This window comes from Pseudorca crassidens, chromosome 2, assembly GCF_039906515.1.
Source record: "Pseudorca crassidens isolate mPseCra1 chromosome 2, mPseCra1.hap1, whole genome shotgun sequence".
Lineage (NCBI taxonomy): Eukaryota > Metazoa > Chordata > Mammalia > Artiodactyla > Delphinidae > Pseudorca > Pseudorca crassidens.
This window is the reverse complement of record NC_090297.1, coordinates 167,707,835-167,731,819: the sequence shown is the minus strand read 5'-3', so window position 1 is coordinate 167,731,819 and position 23,985 is coordinate 167,707,835. Positions and strand designations below refer to the sequence as shown.

Below are 23,985 nucleotides of genomic sequence, written 5' to 3'. Positions count from 1 at the left end.
TGTTTAAAAAAGTAAAACATTCCATTTTCCTGAAAACTCTGCAAAACTGTAATATTCTTCACAAAATTTTCCCTGCCATGAGCACACTAATGAATTCTACATGTAATCTATTACTTAGGAGTTAGGCATGAAAAAAAGAGGACCAGGAGTCAAAACATGTACCTTTTTGTTAAATGCCCAAATTTTGTCCCATTCCATGTTCACAACGGAACGTGAAGAACCCTAGAAAAACAATAATAGAACAGCTTAAAGGGCAAGAAGTATTAACCAGAATATTTTCTTTAAGTCAAGCATGCCAGAAAATAAACCCAGTCAATGCTTACAAGTTTACTTCCACTGGAATATAAAACTTAGTCTGTACACACTGATCTCGTTACCCTGAACAGTTAGAGTCAACAGTCACAGATTTCACTGGGTGAAAACACCACAGCTGCCTTTGTCCAACCCTAGCATAGTTTAGGACATTCTCAATTTTCCACTACCGTAACAGTGTTTTTTCAAAAACATTCTGCCCTTGCATTATAAGCAACAAGCAAAGAACAGAAAGAACAACAGGAGTAATAAAGACTAAAAGGATATTATTAGATACTTAAAAATCCAAACAGAGGAGCTGGAAAAGAAACTATAACTCACCTGAGCAGCAATAAACTGTTTCAGTCCTTCAACTGTCATCCCTCTTCTCAGCACACCGCGAACCGTAGGAAATCGTGGGTCATCCCTGGGAAATACGGCAAGTTTTAAGAACCAAGGAGACATTTTTAACGTGTAGGTGCAGAGAGTACAATATACCTTATTGCGTAACATTATATTCCGTTTGTTAAATATGTGGACTAAGAGCTGGTTATAATAATTAGGTAGATCATAATACCACTGAGCCCAAGTTCATGGAAGAAGAAAGCTGCTTACTCGTCAAAAATTACTCAGTAAAAGAAATGCACTACTGGAAACAGTAAAAGCACATTTGAAAAAAGACACAAAGGTGACATTTTCAAATACAGAAAACATATGCATTACAACATTTTTATTTGCTTTTTGCTTTTTATTTAACAAACATACAAGATCCCTATGCTACATATGACCATGAGACACAGATAAGAGATGGTTAGCCTCTCATTCATGTACAAATACACTTTATAAAGCCTTTTGGGTTGTAAAAAATATACATGTTGGTTATTAATATTCTGCAGAGATCTGCAAACTTCAGTAAGTTTGCAATAACACCCTTTGTATGCGGCCCAAGGTAAACTTCCCCTTTATCAAATTCAGCTCCACAGTAAAACAGTCTAAAATCACATATTATTCAATATATACTTAATATGTGTCACTATTACATGATACTAATAAAAACTAATACATTCTTGTTAATTCATGTAAAAAAAAACATTCTTAGGCTTGTAAGTATGGTAACCCAACTGAACAGGTTTCATTTACATGGATACATGCCTCTAAGATGACTTTAATTTTTATACTCATCGTTCTCATGGAAATCCCATATAGGTTATTAACGTGCTACAGAAATTTTCAAACTATAGGTTATTAATGTGCTACAGAGATTTTCAAACTTTTTCTAGTCCCAAACATAGACTCCATCTTTGTGCCCAAACATGGGCACTCCATGTTTGCTGCATTAAAGCAAAAGAGAGCAGTACCTGAGAACCTGGATAAAATAAAGACAAGAACCAGAAACCCTATAGCCTATCCATTTCAACCCCTCCCTTTCATCCTCCCCACCCCTCAAAGCAGTTTAAAAATTAGTGATATACCATGTCCTGACTTCCTCTCAAAATTCTAGATAAGAGCAAACATACCATCCGTCTACTAGTCCTTCATTGACAAACCACGTGAGCTTTCTTTTGGATAGCACTGTGTTGTTGAGATTTAGCCGACTATATTCCCAAATGTATGGTTTTCTTAGGCCTAAAGCTTCAATAATCCAGTAAAACTGTTCATCTCTGTCATGGTATTCTGTTGTTCTCAGGGCATGTGTAACACCTTCAATGCTGTCAACTATGGGGCAGGCAAAATCATATGTCGGATAAACACTAGGAAAAAAAGTGAATATGTTGAAAATCAATGAAGGATTTTACCCTTTTCACCTCAGATTAGGCATTATAAGCAGCAGTACTAATTTAAAACATAATTCTTTACAAGGTAAGAATTCCTTAAAAACCAACAGGTGTTATGACTCATAATACTCAAAGTACATCAAAACATTTTTTTTAATCAGACTTTGAGGACAATGCATCAGTTACCCACTGAATACTCAAACACAAAAGCAAATATGCAACTTAACAGACAATTGGATACTGGTGCAGTGAATTCTATAATCATATTCCTGTAATGGCCAATGTAAACCATGGTAAGAAGCAATAATAATTTCAAGGGAATTTAGCTTTTCAATATCTTAAATAATCCCACACTCAAGTAAATCGCTAGGTTTAATACTTTCATAAGTAAATGCATTCAAGAATAGAATGTTTCCTTCTCTGTCAAGTAAAAAAGAAAATTAGGTTGATTAAAATTCCATTTAAGATGGAATAGTCTTAAAAACAATTTCTGCCCAAAATAATGTACACAACACATATATTACTGCATTATGCCTTCTAATTTTTAAGATACAGCTTCATTAAGATGCTACTGCACTATGCTTTGCAATTATCTGATACTGAAAATGTGTATCCAAATTTACTTTTCAAATGTATTCAAAGTATCTGTTCAGTAAACAAGGAGCAATTGCCCTGTTAAAAATGAAGGACATATATATATACACACATGAAGTGTTTGTCCAGATACAGATACACATACCTGTACCCACAAGTGTAAAGAAAGTTATATTAGCTACTCAGGAAATCATTTACATTCACCAATCTCTTCAGAAGTTACAATTCAGCATTTGTATGTAGTAGGCTTCTTCAAAGTATAAGAAAATATATTCTGTGGTTACTTTATAAATTAATGGCCAGGTGGGGGAGATTTAAAAAAAAAACATCTATTAACCTGAAAACCACACAGAAAACTAACCAAAATTAGAAAAAACACGATACTTTCTTGTTCATATTTCTTTAAATCTTCTATCATGTTTACAAATAAACTTATGTCTAGCAAAACCAAAGTTTATAATAGGAAAAGAAGTATCTTCATCTAAAGAAACACACCACAGCATACCTGATCAATACATAAAATGCAACTTTAGGCAGACTCAAGGACTTTTATAGATGGAAATGATCTTAGACATAACCTAGTATAACATTAATTGATAGGTAAGTAACGAGAGGCTACATGCTTTACCGAAGGCCACGAATGAACAAAGATCCAGATCTCTTGACTATTCTGCAGCTACTCCCTACTCCATGTTCACAGAAGCATCAAAGCAAAAGCATAGTAAGCTACCGAGCATAATGAATGAAATACACCTACTTGTATTTATTTCCAGTTCTTGGGTGTGGCTGAATTTTGCAGCGATAAAGCGTTGGGTCCCTCATGCACCCATTGTTACTACTCATGTCAATTTTTGCTCGCAAACAGCAGGACTGACCAAACTGGCTTCCTTTTTTCATTTCTTCCCACATTTGTAGATTCTTCTCAACAGCTATAAAATGATAGTTACACTATAGTTTATCTAATGTATTACTCATCTGGTTGAATTCAAATTATTTTAACAGCCTTATAATTTGACAGAAATTTTCACATTCTGATTTTATAAGCACACTCCACGAGTTTAAAAGTAACGTAATAGTTCCAATATCTGATACCAAGAGTAAATGCATTGTTTTTTTAATGAAGAAATTCCACAAAACACTTAGGAAACGTACTCTCTCTCTGTTTTAGAAGTCAATACATTCCACTGATGTAGCACTGATGAAGGGTAAGAGATGATGTCTAAGGCCTGAAGGCTTCTCTCAGCCAGTGTTTTCCATGTTCCCATCATGGCACAACTGGCCGGTCAGTCGCCCCCTCCAATTTAACACTGGGTGTTGGAAGCAGAAGCGTTCTGTTCCTTTGCCACCTCACACCCAGGGGACAGACCGGTTTGACCCGGCCCAGGCATTGATACTGCAGCACATGCCCATCTAATGAACACATCTCTGGCTGAGAGCCTGAGCCCCTTGGCTCCCCAAAAGCACCTTCAGTCATTCCAGCAGAAAGCAGGATACTCTTGGATCCCCAAAAATGAGAGATGATAGAAACAGTGATACAAGTTTATCCCAGGGAAAAAACTCTATATCCCCACTGACTACGGTCCTACCTATCTCAGGTAGGTACCTGCTCCATATGAATAAGAAAGAACTGTTAAACAATGATTCTCTGTGGAATCTACTGAAGATACGATGGACACTTTACCTGTTCTCAAAGAATCAGGTTAGGTCTAAAAGTCCAGTTGTTAACTATCTCTGAAAATGTAGAGAAACATTTAAAAGGGGGTAAAAAAAAACAAAAAAAAAAGACAGACTTCCATAACACTTTGAATTTACTACACTTCCCAAATGTGACACTCAAGATTTAAGTATAGGGCTTCCCTGGTGGAGAAGTGGTTAAGAATCTGCCTGCCAATGCAGGAGACACGGGTTTGATCCCTGGTCCAGGAAGATCCCACATGCCACGGAGCAACTCAGCCTATGTGACACAGCTACTGAGCCTGCACTCTAGAGCTCACGAGCCACAACTACTGAAGCTGCGTGCCTAGAGCCCGTGCTCCGCAACAAGAGAAACCACCACAATGAGAAGCACGTGAACCACAACGAAGAGTAGCCCCCACTCGCCACAACTAGAGAAATCCCGTGTGCAGCAATGAAGACCCAACACAGCCAAAAATAATTAATTTAAAAAATATATATGTATACTAAAAAAAGACTGGATAATAAGATTAAAAAAACTTAAAAAAAAAAACATTTAAGTATAGTAGTGTGGAAGTTCCGGAACATAATTACAGAATAAAAATTGCCAGATTCAGAAGCTCAGAACAAGTAATAACAAAGATATACTTTTTTGTTAAGTGATATTTCAGACATAGGGTAGCATCAAGCTTACATATTATATTCACATTTACTCACACGCTGACAGGAAGATGTGGGTATGGCTAACATTATCATCAAACATTCTAATTAGAAAGGCTAAGTATTTAAATTGAGAGAACTACAAAAAGCTGCAGAAGGAATTACATGGAGTGAATGCAGTGCAAAAGACTACAGGTAACAAGTGAGATGCTGAGGGCACACACATGCTAACGAAGTAATAACAACGTAGAGATGATAGAGAAAGAGAAAAGGTTTCTAAGAGATGAATTAACATATGAAACATATTTCCAAACATGTTTCAAACCATCATCTTTCACAGAAATCATTTTCTACTGAAGCAGAATACAAGAAGAATATCGATTAAAATATAAAACACTAAATGTGCCTTACAGTTTTTTCTCTGTTTGGATTCTATCCTCTGCTCACGTTCTGCTTTCATCTGCTCAGCAGGAGTATCATCCACATAAGCCTTCCCTTCCTGAATTAGCTTCTCTGCATATTTCATTATAGTTTCAAAATGATCCGAGGTGTAAGTGAATTGATCTGGTTTGATATGCAACATTGCAACATCTTCTAAGATAACCTGCAGTAAGAATCCGAAATAACCATCAGTTTATCTTTCGCATTTTCTTGTGTATTTTCAATCCTTGACACTGCATTTGGGCAAATGTAATAATACACCATCAGTCTTACAGAGCCTGGAAATGGCTGTGGAAGCTGTATGATATTAGATCAGAAAAGAAAAAAAAAACAAACAAACAAAAGAGAGAGATATTCATTATACTAGCCTCCAAATTTTCAGCTGAGAAAGCTGATCTCATGGTGCTTTCCATTTATTCTGGAAAAGCTGATTATTATTGGTCATGCTGACAATTATTTGCCCTCTCTTTGAATATATTACAGTGCTTCTAAACAGATGATATAAGAGGCTAGGAAACCTTCACATTTTCCAATACCTACTTAGTGTTCGTTTCATTCATAAAATTATATGACAAAAAGGAAACCTGCCTCTAGTGACCAATTCATTTAAGAAAGTGATACTTGCAGGAAAATGTAACACTTAAGTAAATTCTACAACAGCTTGAGGAGGAAAAAAATAAACTGACGTTTTTTGGTATGGGAGCTCAACAATTCTTGGCTTAGGTCTCAGGCAAAGAATATAGAGATGAGCAAAAGAAGCAGCTATGAGAACAAACTTAAATTTTCATACCATGAAGGTACCAGGTCACCCTCTAATTTTAATCAACTTTACTGACAAAGGGTCATCACTACACCAATTACCTTCTCAAAATCTTCCTTTTCTTTTTCAGGATTTGTGTCATCAAATCTCATGATCAGTTTCCCTTTAAAGTTAACCTGGTAGTGCTGGTTCAGAAGAGCAGCTTTCGCATGCCCAATGTGTAAGTAACTAAAACAAAAACATTTTACAAAGAAACTCATTAACATGTTTTAACTAAATACTTAAACTTAACCTTTTCGAGGAGATGAGAACTAAACAGAAATCCTTCTAGTTGGTATTCCAAGTCTTATTTTATTTGCTAACAAGAAGTGCTGTAATAGAAAATCTGCCCCTGAGGAAGAAAAAAAGACTACAACATTTATAAAATAATCATAAGAAACAATTTCATATGTAAACTCTCACAAAGGAATAAGTTATTTACAAACATTACAACCTTAAGGCTAATCTCTATTTTCCTTTTTTTTTTTTTTTTTTTAAACTGAGGAATGAAAGGTAATTTAGTTAGAGGAAAACTGCTTCCAAAACTGTTTGCAATGCTACACAGTAGTGGATCTTTACTAAGACCAGATGCTACTGAGAACTGGCAGCCCATCCATTGCAAACAAGACAGAAGCACCTCTGAGGATGCCACTGTGACTGTGACAAATAAAAGAGCACATGAGAATTAGAAAGCCACAAGAAAGCACTTTACTTCTCTAGGCTTTAGTTTTCTCAGAAGCCAAAATGAAAAGATTTTAACTAAATGATCTTGAAGGTCTCATCCAGTACCAATATTCCACAGATCACAACCTATGAAAACACTATTCTGTTCTATGGGCAGCTGACCATTACATAGAATAAAATAAATCAGAGGCACTGTTAATATTATTACATATCAACATCCTCCTCTATCAATGAAGTGGGTAAAAAGCAATATCCTAAACCACTATTGTTGAAAATACACTTTTCATCAATAACAGCAGCCACAGTTGCACTGCTCTACAGTCACCTGGTTTCATGCACACCTCTGATCTCAGTTGATATCAAGAGCTCCGGGAGGGAAAAGTACAATGATATGCCTTTATATCATTTCTAAAATCAGTCTATTTCTTTAGATAGTCACACAGCATTCTAGGTCAATGATTCAATTTTAAAGAGTTTATATGCATAGGTTAATGCAGACAAGTACAATGCAATGCATTTAGGGTTATTCAAAACTTTCTGCATAAAATAAAGCACCATAAGTAACATCCCAGATGAGATCCTGGAAGAGAAAAAGGACATTAGGGAAGAACTAATGAAATCCAAAAAAGTATGGAGTTTAGGTAATAACTATATATCAATATTGGTTCATTAATTGTGACAAAGGTACCATAGTAATGTAAGATGTTAGTTAACATTAGGGAAAACTGGGTACAGGTACAAGGTAACTTTTGGGGTTTCTTTTTTTTCCTGCAATATTCCTATAAATCTAAAACTACTCTAAAACTTAAGGTTTATTAAAAGTAAAACAAAGGACTGTGAGTTCTGAAAACGAAACAGAAATACTTTGTGCAGTTTTCACTGAAAGTGTTACACCCAATAACATGTTAAGAAGAGAAAAAAGAAGACTAATAATCACTGACTACCTACTAATTGACAGTTAATGTGCTTTACATACAGGAATTACCCTTAAGAGGTGTGATGAAATCAAACTATTACACTTAAAGATACTATCTCTGAATCTAAAATAACGTGTGCAATTCTAACAATTCTAAACCTCAGAAAAGCTAACAGGACTATAAAATATTCACAAGATAAGTAAAATAACTGGCTCAAGAGACAACTACATCAGGAGAGCTAAAGAAAAATATGTTCCATGCTGCATTAGTTAGTACTGATGCTATATTGGGCTTTTCCCACACAAAACAGACATAGGCACATAATTTTCAGTCATATGGATTCTAGAGCCAGACAGCGTAGGTTTGGATTTGGCAAGTTGCTAAAACGTTGTATGAATCAGTTTCTGAAACCATTTGGAAAACGAGATAATAACAGTGCCTTCTTCACAGGGCTGACAGGATTAAACAAGTTACTACACGTAAAGTGCTTGGTAAGTACCTGCACATAACAGGTGCTATCTATGTGTTAGCTATGAATACGAATAAAAGGCAAAATTCAAGCCTTCTGGCCTTCATGAAAGACACAGGAAAAAAAAATGATTAAAAAACCAATTATAGAAGACTTGTTTTGCAGTATAAGGAGATATGATCAAAATTATGTATGTTTTTAAACCTGAACACTGACTTATATTCCAAATTCCAAAGCTGTATTCAACTGTTGGACTGAAATGACATAACTCACAACAAATAAACATATTTTATACAGTAAATAGTAAATATGAGGAGCTCACTATTCCAAGAAGTGAGAGTGACAGAAAATATAAAAAGATTCAAAAGGGACAAATGTTCAAATAGTATAGCTATAAACAGCCATGGCTAAAAAACTAGCTTTTATCAAACCATTAAAGTCACTACCCAACAGAACAACCATGACCTCTCACACCAAGAACACAAGAGCAGAATATTGGGTGGTAGGGACCCAGGATATCTGAGGGAATTAAACTATGTAAAATAAGTATTATTTATGACTGACTCCACTTAGCTATCAATCAATCATTTAATGATTCAGTCTGTGTATTTCCCAGAACCGTTATTTCCCCTTCATCTCCTTCTACCTGTCCTTTATTTCACCACCTAAATCGGCAAACTTAGAAAAGCAGAGAGAAAATGTGGAATTCTAAAACTGGCTTGCTGTTAATGGCACTTATAAAATAGCTTGTGAAGAACTATATTAAGAACGGCTAAAATAAAATTGTTTCCTTATCTGCCACTTCCTACTGTCTACATACTCCATTTATCACAGATGGGTAAGAATTTGCCTATAGAATACAAAATCTGAAATTAAACAAAATTTGGGGGAAAAAAACCATCTCGTGTAAAATATGACACAATACTTTCCCAACGGCTAAGTTCCTGAGGCTAACTGCTTTAACAAAAGGCATTTTATTATATTAGCATCACTGGAAGGGTTCTTTTACAAAGTTCGTCCAGCATGAGTCACAGAGACTGACATGTGCAAAGGCAGAGACTGCCCTCAGCCTTGGGGAATGCTGGGCAAGGACCCAGGCAGACCCATGCCGGTGGCTCCAGCCAGAGCAGTCCTTTTCCCTAACAAGCTAGTCATATATTATTATTTTCTATGGCTGCCAAGAGTGAAAAGGGTTTTGAAACCTACTAATAGTGGAAACAAATGAATAGGAATGGGCTTTTCAGGACTCCACTTACTTTATCTGGGAAAAAAAATAACTTAAAATACGTCTACCATAACTTCTTCTGCTAACTGAAAGGATTGCTCAGGGTACAAATACAAACCCTTATTAAAAGATACCCCCAAAATCTCAAAATGTAAATAAAACTTAAGCCTTTCTATTAATGGATGTTTTTCTATTTACAATTAAAATTCTGCCTGGAATAAAATTAAAATGTTATTTTTCCTATTGCTTTAATAAGCAAAAATTACAAACTTTTTATAAATTAACTATCAATAATTTTAAAACTATTAAGATGTTTAGAATTTTAACTCCCACAATTAAAATCTTACTTATTTCCTTCTGTATATCAACCTATTGATTTTTAAAGTCTTTGATAACTGTCTTAAAGCTTTTCCACTAAATGTATCCAATTATAAGTTATATTTTCTTACCCACTAGCCTCTGGAGGAAATCTGACAGTAACCTTTCCCATCTCAGCACCTGGAAGCTCAACAAATTTCCCAACATCTTGCTTTTTCTCAGGTACCTGAAAAGCAGAACAACAACAACAACAAAAATAGTTACATGGTTAAATGCTTAAAAAATAAATTCATTCAACAAATACTTACTCAGTACCCACTATGCACCAAGCATGGTTATGAGAAAAAACTGGCTAGAATACTGTCCCTGCACTTGAAGATTCAAAATCAGCTGAAGTTAACCAACAGCATTTAGGATCATCAGGAAAATGCTTAAAAGGAGGCAAGAACCAAGCTGCACCTTGAAAAATAAATGCAAATGTATCAGATGGAGAGTGTACCAGGGCAGTCATTCTAAGAAAAGGAATAACAGCACAGGTAAGACTCAAAGTCAGGGAAAAGCAGTGCAATGTTAGGAATGCATGTTGAGTGGGTAGGCAAGACGCTGACAGTCGATTAAGTCCAAAACATGAAGGCCTTTATAAGGTTGACTTTTATGTTTCTGGCAATGGGGAATCCTCAGGGGTATGGAATTACTTATCTGTATTTTCTAAAACTATACCCAGTACAGTGCAAAGTCTCAACGAGAAAAAAGAAGAGACCAAAAAAAAAAAGGAAGTTCAGTGATGAGATTATGGTCTTAAAACAAACTGGGGGTAATGAGGTCTCAATAAAAATCAACAGCAGTGGAGAGAGAAAACAAATCTATAGATACAAGAAATAATAATGGAACTTGTTGACCAGTTAGAGGTGAAAGTGGTGAATACTTTCTCAGAACAACTGAGGTGACTGTGGTGTCTTTACCCAAGCAGACAACAGTTTTCAAATTGTACTGCATCGGAGTAAAATTTGTAATATGTAAATATGTGAACATATTCTCTGTAATATGTAAACAGATCAAAGTAGAGCGACGCTAACTGGGGGGAAGGCCTTTTTCTACGGTATTCAGTGTCACATCTTCCTACAGAATCAACAAAAAGGCTCTACAGAACCCCAGGACTCAAAGGTCACAATGGTTCAAAACCCAGAGAATAGAAAATCTGGGAGGAAGAAAAGATGGTATAGTTATAAAATAATTTTAGTTACTTGGACTTTGGATTTCCTAAGGGACGCACACTAGATGATCATAATCATCTAGAAATATAATTATGAAGATTAAGGCTTAACGTAGGCAAGCAGTTAAAGGCAAGCCAAGACTCAACAATGACAAATTCTTCCAAGAAGATCCTTTTTAATTGATCAGGGAAAAAAAAAAAAACAACCAAACTATGAACATAATTTTCTTTTCAGATCTAAGATCTCAGGCAGACAAGATGTGAGCATTAAAAAAAATTTTAAATGCTTACCACTTTAGCTTTGCTTGTTGAAACATTCCACTTGGTACCTACTGACTGGAAGGCCTGCTGGGCTTCAAGAAAACCAAACCAGCGTTTTACATGAACTGGAGCTTTGTTCTGTTCCAACTGTTCCTGCCATGCAGCATTTCCTATTAGCAAACATAATTTTAAAACCATTCAACATATCTGCAAATTCAAAAGCAAAGTTCCAGTCGTGGTTAATTTAAGTAAATGAGATGGCTTAAAGCTGTGCTTCTATAATGCAATTTTAAAAATCTGGGTACACATGGAAGTGATTTCTAATACTTCAACATATTTTAAGAATTCACAAAAATTAATTTAAAGTATTTTTTCATTTCAGTTCACTAGAGTGAATCCTAAATCCTGCCCTCACCGCTGCCACACACCCACTACAAGGCCAATGCTACATTTCATAATTGAGGAAAAGCTTTAAGTGGATCCACTAGAGAACAAAATAAAAATCAAGATCAAGAAGTAGCTCTTTTCTTCAGTTGTAATATCAAAAATGGTACTGAAGGAAAGTTTACATAATTCTTTAGCATCACAAAGCTACCTCCATAAGATATTATCTTCCTTTTATGAACATTAACTCAAAAATCAAAAGACCAAAATGTCATAAACCTACAGATGAAAAGTTCTAGCTAGGAAAGTCCTTCATTTTACATTGGTTATTATTATAACAATTTAATTTAATTTGGAGAAAAGGTTAAGCCACAAAAAAAAGTACAGAGAGGGAGTTCTCTGGTGGCCCAGTGGTTAGGACTCCATGTTTTCACGGCCGAGGGTGCAGGTTCAGTATCCCTGGTCAGGGAACTAAGATCCTGCAAGCCGCGGGGTGTGGCCCAAAAAAAAGGTACAGAGTATATTAAAGAAATTTTAAAAACACTCACATAACCCAGATTTAAAGAATGATAAAACATTTTGGCATATTTGCTGCAGGGTTTTGTTTTTTAAATAAACTAACAAAATTCAAGCCCCCTTTGTGTCTCTCATCAATCCCATATTCTGACTACTCATAGAAGATGGAAAAAGTGATCTCGCAGAGAAACAACTCCAGCTCACCCCGCCCCCCACACACATACTGAACAATCAGAAACAACAGTAACTGGAGTTAAGTAATGGCTGAGACAGGAAAGGTGCTGACATAAATGGGATGAGGAACAAGGCCAGCTCCAAAGGCAAGAGAGGAGCTGCAGTGGCAAGATGGGGCCAACCTCCAGGGACAGCAGAGGATGGGGAATTCCTGTAACCAGAGAGGAATAAAATAGCCAGGGAGGTCGTTCCTTTGTGAGAAAGTCCTAAGTGACTGCCATGAGGTAGATAGATGCTCATATACGTAGAAATATATGTACTTCTTATCCAGCAAAATATTAAATAATTAAAATAGAAATTCTTCAAGAAGAATTACTGATACCTTTTAGGGTGGCCCAAACACATAAATCTGCTAAGCTCAAGGAGTTTCCAACTAAGTATGTTCTCAGAGATAGGCAATGACTGAGTTCGTTGATTGCAGAAGTAAACAAATCACATGAAGACAATTTTGTAGCACTAAACTCCAACCAGTGATCAATCTGTGAAAAGAAATGCATCCCAGGGTTTAGAGTTAAACAACCAAGCAAACAAACAACCTCAGTTAGAACCATGCCTGTCTCATCTCAATTACAGAATTTACCATTACGTGGATTTAACTGTAATTGCCTGGGATCTAAACTGGCACTTAAACACATATGGTTATTTTTCTCTGTTTTCTTTTTTTTTTCTTTTTTTTTGCAGGGGCGTGAAGAGGCACTTCAGGGAAGAAGAAGGAAAATATGAGAACTGGAAGCAGGAAGGAATAACGAGCCTGACCGAATGCAACAGACAGCACCCAGCCGAACAGATTCATCCACTTGCAGAATTTAAAAGTAAATACTTGGAAACTATTCTTTGTATTCTGAATTTTGTAAGATTTAGAAAAGTTAGAGCTGAATACAAACAGGGAAAAAAAAGGCATCTACCGTGCCGTATTGAAAGTTAATCTACTACTGCTATAGCTAATAAGGTATATACTTAAAAAGGAAAATGTGCGTGACCCTGGGCCCTTGTAACTTTTCAAGAACTGCTGCCTCATCTGCCAGGTAAGAAAGCTGCATAAGATGACCTTTGCAGTCACATCCAGCTATGAAATTCTAGGAATCCAGGAAGAGGAAGACAGCACTAAATGACCCAACAGCTGGTACGGGTTTGAAAGTGCAAACTTAGGAGCTAAGACTTTTTTTCTGAAAATAAAAACAGATGAGAATTCCTTAACTTGGTCTCTGATTAACACTCTGTTAATATCCTTAAATAGAGTAATAGTCCATAAGCCAACAATAAAATGAAGTTCGCAAAAGAGCCAAAGCCTAAATCAAAACAAAATAAAACACACCCAAGGAAACGTTCATTCCTTACCTCAGTATGTTCCAACAGGTTAGAGCCATACAGCCCAGCTGTAGTTGCAATTCTAGCGAAGTAGCGAAGTATGGAATTTATATCCGTGAATACCACATTTCTAGAATATATAAGTATGAGATAAAATATTACTGTGGCTCTAGCAAATCAGTAAGTCATGAGACTTATGAAAAATGTAAAAATAGAAATCTTATAAAAGATACAAATATATGCCATGTATTTTCTAGTATAGTAAAAAAAATAGATCTAATTTGTTCTTTACTCTGTTCTATCAAATTCTAATTTGTTTTGAGATGTTCAGCTAAATCCAATAATTCACTTCAGAGTAGACTATCTACATGATGTTTCATCTTTCTAAAACTATTGGTTTCTACATGTCTATTCAGTGGTGAAAATAGGAAAATTGGGATATCGAGAATAAAGTGATTTAAAATAAATCAAGGCAATGAAGCCAAGGATATACCATCATAAAGAAGCTGGTTTTATCAACTTGCAGGTAAACATGGTAGATCAAACCTCATCAAAACTGATCCTATAAGGAAAGAGACTAAGGAGAAGAGACAATAGCAGTAAAATTTCAGAAGCTAGAAAGCAGATGGAGTTAATAGGCCTGAAAAAACTGAATCTTAACTGGACAGTGGACAAAGCTGAAAACCAACCCAATTTAAATTTTAGAATCCTCTAAAGACTTACGAATCAATGAAACCAGGTATCCTTGGAAGTGAGAGTGAATTGGGACTAAAATAAGGAGGCTTGGTTGAAAGTCTACTTAAAAATCAGTCAGAAACACATATAGCTCCAAACCCTATGCTGCAGAGCTTGGCTACTCCCCTTACCCAATCCTGGCAAAAACCGGAGCCTTATTCTCTAAAGACTAAAACAGAGGGTCTCTCAAATGGGGGAAATCTGGCACAGGTGCAAGTTGGGCTATAGAGGTAACAAAGAGAATAAAAGAATACACGTATACTGGATGCTGAGATCCTCAGCTTTCTTCCCACCCTCAGCTCCCAAAATATTCTGGCACCAGCTCTCCTTCACCTTCCGAACAGGAGACTGAAAGTCATCTCTGGATAGATAATCTGATCCACCCAGGAAGAAAAGAACCAAGGATGCTAACACCAGAAGTTCCTTCAAATGAGCAGCTCAGTCAGATCGCCCCAGAGTAAAGCTCAGAACTGACAGGCTCACCTTGGAGTTCAGAACTTGTAAATAGCTTTACTCTCCCAGTCAACATCTAAGAAAACCATAAGAAGTTACCAAATATCTGAAGAAAGCCTTTAACTTAAAAGGTAGCAACCAAAACAAACACACAGATGTAAACTGAACAAATCAAGGAATAGAAAACTTTAAAAGTAAGTGAATAAATTTCCTCTGAGCAATGAAAAAATACAGTGCAGGGCTTCCCTAGTGGCGGAGTGGTTGAGAGTCCGCCTGCCGATGCAGGGGACACGGGTTCGTGCCCCTGTCCGGGAAGATCCCACATGCCGCAGAGCGGCTGGGCCCATGAGCCATGGCCGCTGAGCCTGCACGTCCGGAGCCTGTGCTCCGCAACGGGAGAGGCCACAACAGTGAGAGGCCCACGTACCGCAAAAAAGAAAAAACAAAACAAAACACAGTGCAATCGTAAAATAAGAACAGGATACTATATCTAGATAATAAATAACAGAAAGCTCAGATACAAAAAATGTAACAGCAAAAACAAAAACTCAATAGAAAAACAGAATAAAAAAAGTTGAAGAACTCTCCAGAAAGTGAGGAAAAATGAAAAAAAAAAGGAAAGTGAAGGTGACACTTAAAGAAAATAAGAGGACAAATCCCAGCACCCACATAAAGAACAGAAAATGGAAAGTTATCACAGAAAATATTTTCTAATTCCCCAAAAGAGGATTTCTAAGTTTCCACATTAAAGGGAGCAATCAAGCACCCAGAAGAACAGATGAAAAATAGATCCAGACTAAAGCATATTATTGTGAAATTTCTAAATACTGAATCCTAAGGGAAGAAGTCCGCAAACTTCCTGAAGTCACGCAGAAAAGATAGGAATCAGAAAGGCTTCAGAAGAGAACAAAGCAAACAACAATAATTCCACGGAAAAGTAAAAATTGTACATGAAGAGCAATCATACATACGTTGTATACGTTGCATACATTGCCCTTCCCCAATACAAGTCCTTCTGTCAGTTTATTATAGACCATTTAAACCATTTCAGAATTCTGCATCCTGCTTGAGAATACCCTTGAAACCCTCTTTCAATGTGGTCCAAATCCCACCATCTGGCAAAATATTCTTAAAAGGACCTGAAACCATGTTGTGTTTATTCCTTAGTTTCGTTAAACAAGAGAATGTTTCCCTTCCCAGTTCTTTTAAATTCTTTTCAGTGGGTTCCAAAAGAAAGAGATAAGTCCGAGGGCACGCAATCTTCCCTATATCCTGGGATGCAAATAATCCTTCTTAATCAAGAACATACAGTATATGCTCATTACAGAAAATTTTGAAAACACAGAGAAGCAAAAAGAAAAAAACAACCCCACAATTCCAAAACTCAGAAAGAAATAATATTAAAAGTGCTGTATACTTCTCATTTTTTTCTTTGTAGATATGTAATTTTACATTTATGTCTTGCTTTTTTACTAACATTAGATTATGAACATATCCACCATTAAAAATTCTTCATAAGCCTTTTTTTCACAGATGCCTAATATTCTATGCTGTGGACTTACCAAATTTATTTCCTATTATTACTGATTTTAAAAACTTCCAATTTTCCACCAGAATACATTACAACAGAATTAAAAACCCATATATATAAATCCTTCTGTACATCTCTAGTTTCTTTCTGACAGATTAGATATATGATCAGATAGTGTGCTGACAGATATGTCTCTGGATATAGTTCTTTTAGAATGAGGAAGAAAGTGTATTTCTTTTTAGGGACCGTTTACCAGTTAGCAAGTGAAACAAGCATAACATTTAATCCTAAATATTTTAAAAATGCTGTTCAGTACTGAAAACCAGATATAAAAGCACTTACTCAGATACATGAAGAATATTCTCTTTCCCTTCTTCAACAGAAATGCTGACGTTGTCTTTCACATGTTCTACTGCCAACAAAGCTCCTAAAAATGAGATGAAAAGATTTCTCTTTATAAACAATGTGGTATTTAAAACCTGAATCATAAAGCAATGAGAATGAGTCAACAAACCAGTATTAAGACCTGCAAGGGGTAAACATTTTTCCCTAGAGTCTGTAGACGCAAAGTATGGCCTTCTGGTCTTGGAGAAGTAACAAACCAGAAAACATTCCGTGGCATAATCCAACTGCTTTTGAATATACTCAGTGTCCAGTTAGGGACACTGAAATTAATCTTTCCCTCTCTCGGGAGAAAAGAAGAAATTAGAATAGTTCCTTGTATAAAAGCTATTGTTGATAGTATTAGAGTGATTACTATGTGGTGGGGACTGTGCTAAATGCCTTACATGCATTATCATTTTTAATCTCTGTAGTAACCTTAAGAGGTAGGCACCTTTATCTCTGTTTTATAGAAGAGAAAACTGAGGCTTGGAGGGGTTAAATAACTAGCCCAAAGTCCTTGATTAATATGTGGCAGTCAGGATTTGAACGCAGGTCTACGGCAGTCCAGAACTCATATTCTAAAACAGTGATACGTGCCTCTCAACACATCATAAAGTTTACTAAATATTCATTAATCCGTCGTCCTTAATTTATCTAAGATGGACAACTGGTAACCAGATACTGGTTTCTAAATACCACGCTCCACTGGAGACAGGGCTGTGGTAGGGAAGGTACAAGATAAACCTGGAAAATTTCACTGTGCTAGAAAGCAAGAAGTACTCAAAGAATAAGAGATATGCCAAAAGGACACAGAGGTCAGCCTGGAGGGGCTCCCACTGGCAAATAGAGCCAATTTAACCACTAAAGTAAATAATCTAAGTTTTAGAATACCGACACCAAAGAATCCTATACAGTAAATTTTGAAACTGAATTCCTATTACAGGCAACAAGATAGATGAATCTCAAAGAACTATCTTATGTACAAAAGAATAGTTTCATATGACTCAATGTATATGAAGTTCTAGGAAAAGCAGAAAAAAATAGTGACAGAAAGCAGATCAGTGACTATCAAGGGCCAGAGATGGGGGAAGGGGACTGCCTGCAAAGGGGCATGAGGGAACTTTCTGAAGTGAGGGAAGTATTTTATTTCATTATTTTGGTGGTTACACACTGTACACATCTGTCAATCAATTTACAACTTAAAACTGGCAAACTTTATTATATGCAACTTGTAACTCAATAAAACTAATTTTAAAAATAAAAATTTTTAACTTTAAAAACAGAAAATGAAAAATAATTCGGAGTATAACCCATTAAGTATATTTTGCTATGAATTTTTTTTAAACGAGAAAAAGATCTTCTCACAAAAAAATGCCAACTAATACATGTGGAAAGAACGGCAGAATGGAAGGTCACCATCCGGCATCATCTTAATCATAATCAAGTTGGGCAGGAAGCACCAACGGATGCTGAATCCAGTGGGTAAAGGTTTGATGGGGGAGTGAAATGTTTACATGGTACCAGAGCATCTCCACACAAAATGCCTGTTAACTGCAAAACGGAAAACTCTGCAGTGGGGAAAGCTGTCAGACACCATCTTAAGTACTCAAGATTAGATCATCAGTAATGGGAAAAATTCAGGTACCAATTATTGGGCTGCAATGAAGAACAACGAATTGTTTCTATGCTATTTCTGCCAAAGATCTGTAGCCTGAATCTAGTCATGAGGGACCATGAAACACCTGATCAGGGGACATTCTTTAAGTAAGCGGCCTGTAATCTCCAGAGAGGTTAAACCTATGAAAGACTAAAAAAACCATCCCAGATTGAAAGAAACTGGGGAGACGTGATGAGTAGGTGCAAGGTATGATCCTAGATTTTGATCCTTGCACTACGAAGATGGATGAATTGTATCAATGTGTATTTCCTGATTTTAATGGTCCTGTGAAGTCATATAGTTTTCTTACTTAAGAGAGATGTATACTGGAGTATTCTGGGGTGTTGAAGCATCATTACCTGCAGTATGCTCTCCAAAGGCACTGGAGAAAAAATGTTCTTTGTTCTATTCTTATACCTTTTTAAGTGTGAACTTATTTTAACATTAAAAAACTGGTGCATGCATGTAAAATAAGGGAAATTCTCACAATGCAATCTGTTTTTCTGAATTTTTCATCTAATTATATTGATTATTTAAAAACAGAATGTATTTGAATTAAACAATTGGGAACAATTAAATCAAAAACAAAAAAAAGGAGGGAGAGAAGCAAATAGAAACATATATTCTATAATTGGACTATAGTTCATAATGACAACAAATGTCTTTAAGACCCACTTCCAGTATACTGGCAGATGTGATTCTCAGTATTCACTAAGGAAACAGATCTATCATATTCAGGGTGATTTTCTAAATTACATCAGTAAAAACGACAGCTATTTATTGAGTATCTACAGTGTGTCAGGAACTTGACCTGCAGTCTCATTTGATTCTGGCAAGCAACTGTATGTGGGAGATATTATTCCATGTTTCTCAAACAAGGAAACAGTGGGAGATGCCAAAAAAGGAATTGCCAAGGTTCCACAACTAGTGAGTGGCAGTCAGGATGGACCTGGTCTCCAAGAAGCAAGTGTCGTTGCCCTTAACCATGAGGTCACACTGTTTAGTGCTTTCCAACTGCAGAATCAAACCCAGTTCTTTCAGAGTTCAGTGATTTGTGTGAGGTTAGCCCATAATTACTTGAACCAATATGCTAAAAGATCATTTTTTAAAGTATTTTAAATGGCTATTAAATTGTGTTTTTTGTTCCAACAGACACTAAACACCCTGTCATGAGAATGTACTGAGTAATCATCAGCCCTATGTGGGCAACTGTATCTAAAAGTCTAGGCCTCTCAAACATTAGAAACGTACTTGCATGCATATGTTAAGAAATGCATTAGCAAATATGAGCTCAATAAACTGATTATTTTGTGTAATTTCTGAAAGCAATGGAAAAAAACAGCAGAAAGTCTAAGCTATCTATCCATAGTAACCTTGGCCACGTTGAAAATGCAATTCCAAATCGAATTTAAGATGTATCAGGAAGATGACAAGTCCGACCTTTTCTCTGACGTTTACTACCTCCATCGGATGTGTAGTAAACCAACCCCATCAGTCCGCAGTGTACTTGGGTGTTCCAGCAATCACCCTTCAACCTTTAATTAATATAAATGCAACCTCGGTTAAAATTTTAAATGCTTCTACGACCATCTTCCTCGTTCCCTTTGAACCCAATGAAACGTAAAGAAAAGTTGAGTCAAGGGGGTTGAAGATCTTTTCTGAGGACGAAGGAAGGGAGGTAAAGATAAGTGGATTTAGGGGAAAACGCTAAAAGAGGGGGAGCGAAGTCATGGGATTTCAAGTTTTAAAAATGTTATTTCTACGTCCGGTGCTCGGTCTCCAGTAGACATCATTTCTAAAAGGGAGAGGAGAGTAAGCTGGGAGTCATCCCTCCGGGAGAGAAGGTCCGAAGCTGAGCCTCGGGTGGCCCTGCCCCGGCTCACACAGCGCCTACCTCCACGCCCCAGAAAAACGTCTTCAGGAGCAAATCCACCTGCCAGGGACATAGGGCGAGGGACGCGGAGCCTACCCCGTGTACACTTCGGGGGTGAGAGGCAGGCCTAACCTCCCAGACCGTGACCATCACTGCGCCAAGACTGGGCGCGGCGACTTTCCCCTCCCCGCACCCTCCCGGGCTGATGCAACCCACACAGGTTGGCGGCCCCGGGCCCTTACCCAGCGGAGGGTCTCCCGAATTCACAGTCAGACAGAGCGTCGCCATCTGCTCTGCTCCGCCGGTCTATCAGTGCGCCTGCCCTGCCACCCGAAAACACCCCCGACTCGCCCAAGGCGAGAAGGTGCAACGTGTGCGCACGCCTGACGCTGCGGAAGCCTTCGCCCCTCCCCCGCGCCGCAGCCAGCGTCTTGGCGCACAGCACAGTGCGTCATCACCGCCCGCCGCAGCCGTCTGGCAGCTGCTCCGGGGACCTTCGACCGTGCCCCGGGCATCTAGGGTCACGAGGGCCAACGTGCAGTTTCAAGCCGCTAAAGGGGGAGAGACGCTGAAACTCACGACATTTTTCGACAGTTCGTAAAGCGAGAAAAGTAAGTGGTAAGACGGTTTCTGCAGTGTGATGGGCGTTCACCGGAAGCCCAAAACAAAACGCACAAACGGGTGGTATACTTGAGGCAGGAGATAGATGGGCGCCCCGCCCCCAGGGTGATTAATTGGAGTTCGTTCCCTGTGGACAGAAACCCCGAAATACCAATAGCAGGGCAGTCAAGAGAGGAGGCTGGGCCCTGCGCAGGTAAAAGATAAGAGACCACCTATTTCTCTTTCTCGAAGTCGAGGAGACCTTCCCGACTAGAGAGCTCCTTGGAGGTCAAAAGGGGAGTGATGCCAAGCTGCCCATAGGCCTCTTCGCTGGAATCCATCTTGGCTGAGAGATGCGTGTGCACATGGGAGGAACGTGAGATAAACCAAACATGGACTCAGAACCAGGAGAATCAAAATGATTGGCCAAAGGGAACCCGGAAGAAATGCTCCTCATTAGTGATTTAAACTACGCCAAGGGCACGACTCTCTCAGAGTCCTCCCGTGTGTCTATCCACATGTACTGTACTCTTTTCCTCCTAATAAATACTTTACTTGTTTCACTACTTTATGTCTTTGTGGGAATTCTTTTCCGCAAAGCCGAACGGCCAGGGTTTTGTCACTGACCACCGGTCTAATTGCTAGGATTTGGCGCTCTGTGACCCAACCTCAATCTCTGGCTGGAAACCGAAACCCTGCTTCAAGCCACTGCAGGCCGAGGCCACCAGAGATCATACTGTTGGGGGGCACTGTATGTAAACACAAAAAAAGTCCCCGAAGCATGTAGACCAACAGCCATGTTTACACTGGGGATGGGGGAGGTTTTTCTCATGTTTCCTCAGTTCTTTCAAAAGAAGAATGTATTTTCAAAAGTGATTTTCCTACTTGAATAATAAAGGGTTTATTTATAAAAGGCAGTGCTAAAAGCCATTGCCCCAGTTTGTCTTGGCTTTGTTTGCCTGGGCTGTGCAAGCGTGCCTTTTAGAGGGTTGTCTGTCCTCCTCTTAAACCTTGTGACGTGTGTGCCGGCGAGTGTTCTGCAAGCATACTCCAGGGGCCGGTATTAGAGCTTAAGGGACCAAGGACTGATTACAGAAATACCTCAGTTTCCCAAAGACATCTCTATTATCGCTAGGAAGTGAGTGTTGCTTAAATTAAATATGAACCTTGAGTGCTTAATACAGCTATAGAGGCATTATCCGTGCCTGTCCTAACCCACTATCAGAGGTGGCTCCGTCTTATGTATGGCCATCCTCCAGAGTAGGTAAGGTACCTGCATCAGAACAGGACCAGTCCCCTTACCCCTACCTTCCTATTAGAATCTGTAGGGCTGGGATCCATAATCTCATTTTATCAAGTCCCCCAGGTGATCCTACGTATACGGCACCTTTCCACCTCTTTGTTGAAATTGATTTCCCTTCTGCACACTCTGCTAGCTCTCCACATTCTTGTTTGCTGAAACCTTATCTTACAGACATCCTTGGATTCCCCACAATGCCTGGCACATACTATGGGTCCTTCCTACTCTATCATAATTGGTACAGGGAAAAGGACAGAAAGCCATTGATTGCTGGGGCAGTGAGGAGTGATACAAAATTGACTTTGAGGACTTCCCTGGTGGCACAGTGGTTAAGAATCCTCCTGCCAATGCAAGGGACACGGGTTAGAGCTCTGGCCCAGGAATATCCCACGTGCTGCAGAGCAACTAAGCCCATGCGCCACAACTACTGAGCCTGAGTTCTAGAGCCTGCAAGCCACAACTACTCAGCCCACGTGCCACAACTACTAAAGCCTGCACGCCTAGAGCCCATGCTCTGCAACAAGAGAAGCCACGACAATGAGAAGCCTGCACACCGCAACAAAGAGTAGCCCCCGCTCACTGCAACTAGAGAAAGCCTGGGTGGAGCAACGAAGACCTAACACAGCCAAAAATTAATTAATTAATTTTTTAAACATTGACTTTGAAAAATATAATTAAGAATTATGAAACAATGAAAATAAATTTGCAGGACTTCGCTGGCGGCGCAGTAGTTAAGAACCCGCCTGCCAATGCAGGGGACACGGGTTCAAGCCCTGGTCCGGGAAGATCCCACATGCCGTGGAGCAACTAAGCCTGTGCACCAAAACTACTGAGCCTGCACTCTAGAGCGTGTGAGCCACAACTACTGAGCCCATGTGCCACAACTACTGAAGCCCGCGCGCCTAGAGCCCAAGCTCTGTAACAAGACAAGCAACCACAATGAGAAACCCATGCACCACAATGAAGAGTAGACCCTGCTCGCTGTAGCTAAAGAAAGCCCGTGCTCAGCAATGAAGACCCAACACAGCCAAAAATAAAAATAAATAAATTTTTTAAAATAAATAAATTTGCATCTTTTATCTTACAAAATTTAGGTATTCTTGCAACTATGTGTTAATTCTTATCTTAGAACAAAGAATAAATTAGATATTGAATGTTTCTTTTTATTGTTTGAGTTTTGCTGAGCAAAGGGAATGAGGCAAGAGTTTTGGGCCAGGAACCTAAGAGCTGTCCTTTTGGAAAGCACTGACCACAAGTGCCTAGAAAGGGCTTAAGAACAAAACTTTACATTTTTGCCTATTAGTGACTCATTACCAAACTAGAATCGTTTATGATTCATCCCATTTTAGGGCAAATGCAGAAATGTGGGCCTCCTCTTTTTTTTTTTTTTTTGCGGTACGCGAGCCTCTCACTGCTGTGGCCTCTCCCGTTGCGGAGCACAGGCTCCGGACGTGCAGGCTCTAGACGCGCAGTCTCAGTGGCCATGGCTCATGGGCCCAGCTGCTCCGCGGCATGTGGGATCTTCCCGGACCGGGACACGAATCCGTGTCCCCTGCATCGGCAGGCAGACTCTCAACCACTGCGCCACCAGGGAAGCCCTGGGCCTGCTCTTTGACCAGCTAGTTTGAGGGATATCAGGAAAACAGGTCTATGAGAGACTTGCAAAATGGAAAGCAGTCACCTGGGATC

At 38.4% G+C, this 23,985-nt stretch overlaps 1 protein-coding gene across 2 annotated transcripts in view; it reads right to left on the bottom strand.

Moving 5' to 3' along the window:
* The window catches only part of EPRS1 (glutamyl-prolyl-tRNA synthetase 1), a 68,522-nt gene extending 47,742 nt beyond the window's left edge, over nucleotides 1–20,780 (bottom strand). For both annotated transcript variants that reach the window (XM_067729721.1, XM_067729722.1), the window contains exons 1-12: nucleotides 20,639–20,780; nucleotides 16,825–16,909; nucleotides 13,794–13,893; nucleotides 12,778–12,934; nucleotides 11,352–11,491; nucleotides 9,979–10,073; nucleotides 6,297–6,423; nucleotides 5,406–5,598; nucleotides 3,418–3,589; nucleotides 1,809–2,042; nucleotides 634–718; nucleotides 163–222 (exon numbers count right to left, since the gene is read on the bottom strand). In XM_067729721.1, the coding sequence (XP_067585822.1) occupies nucleotides 163–222; nucleotides 634–718; nucleotides 1,809–2,042; nucleotides 3,418–3,589; nucleotides 5,406–5,598; nucleotides 6,297–6,423; nucleotides 9,979–10,073; nucleotides 11,352–11,491; nucleotides 12,778–12,934; nucleotides 13,794–13,893; nucleotides 16,825–16,909; nucleotides 20,639–20,684 (1,494 nt within the window). In that variant the 5' untranslated portion in view covers nucleotides 20,685–20,780. The remainder of the gene's footprint in view (nucleotides 1–162; nucleotides 223–633; nucleotides 719–1,808; nucleotides 2,043–3,417; nucleotides 3,590–5,405; nucleotides 5,599–6,296; nucleotides 6,424–9,978; nucleotides 10,074–11,351; nucleotides 11,492–12,777; nucleotides 12,935–13,793; nucleotides 13,894–16,824; nucleotides 16,910–20,638) is intronic.
* Nucleotides 20,781–23,985: the final 3,205 nt, after the last annotated feature.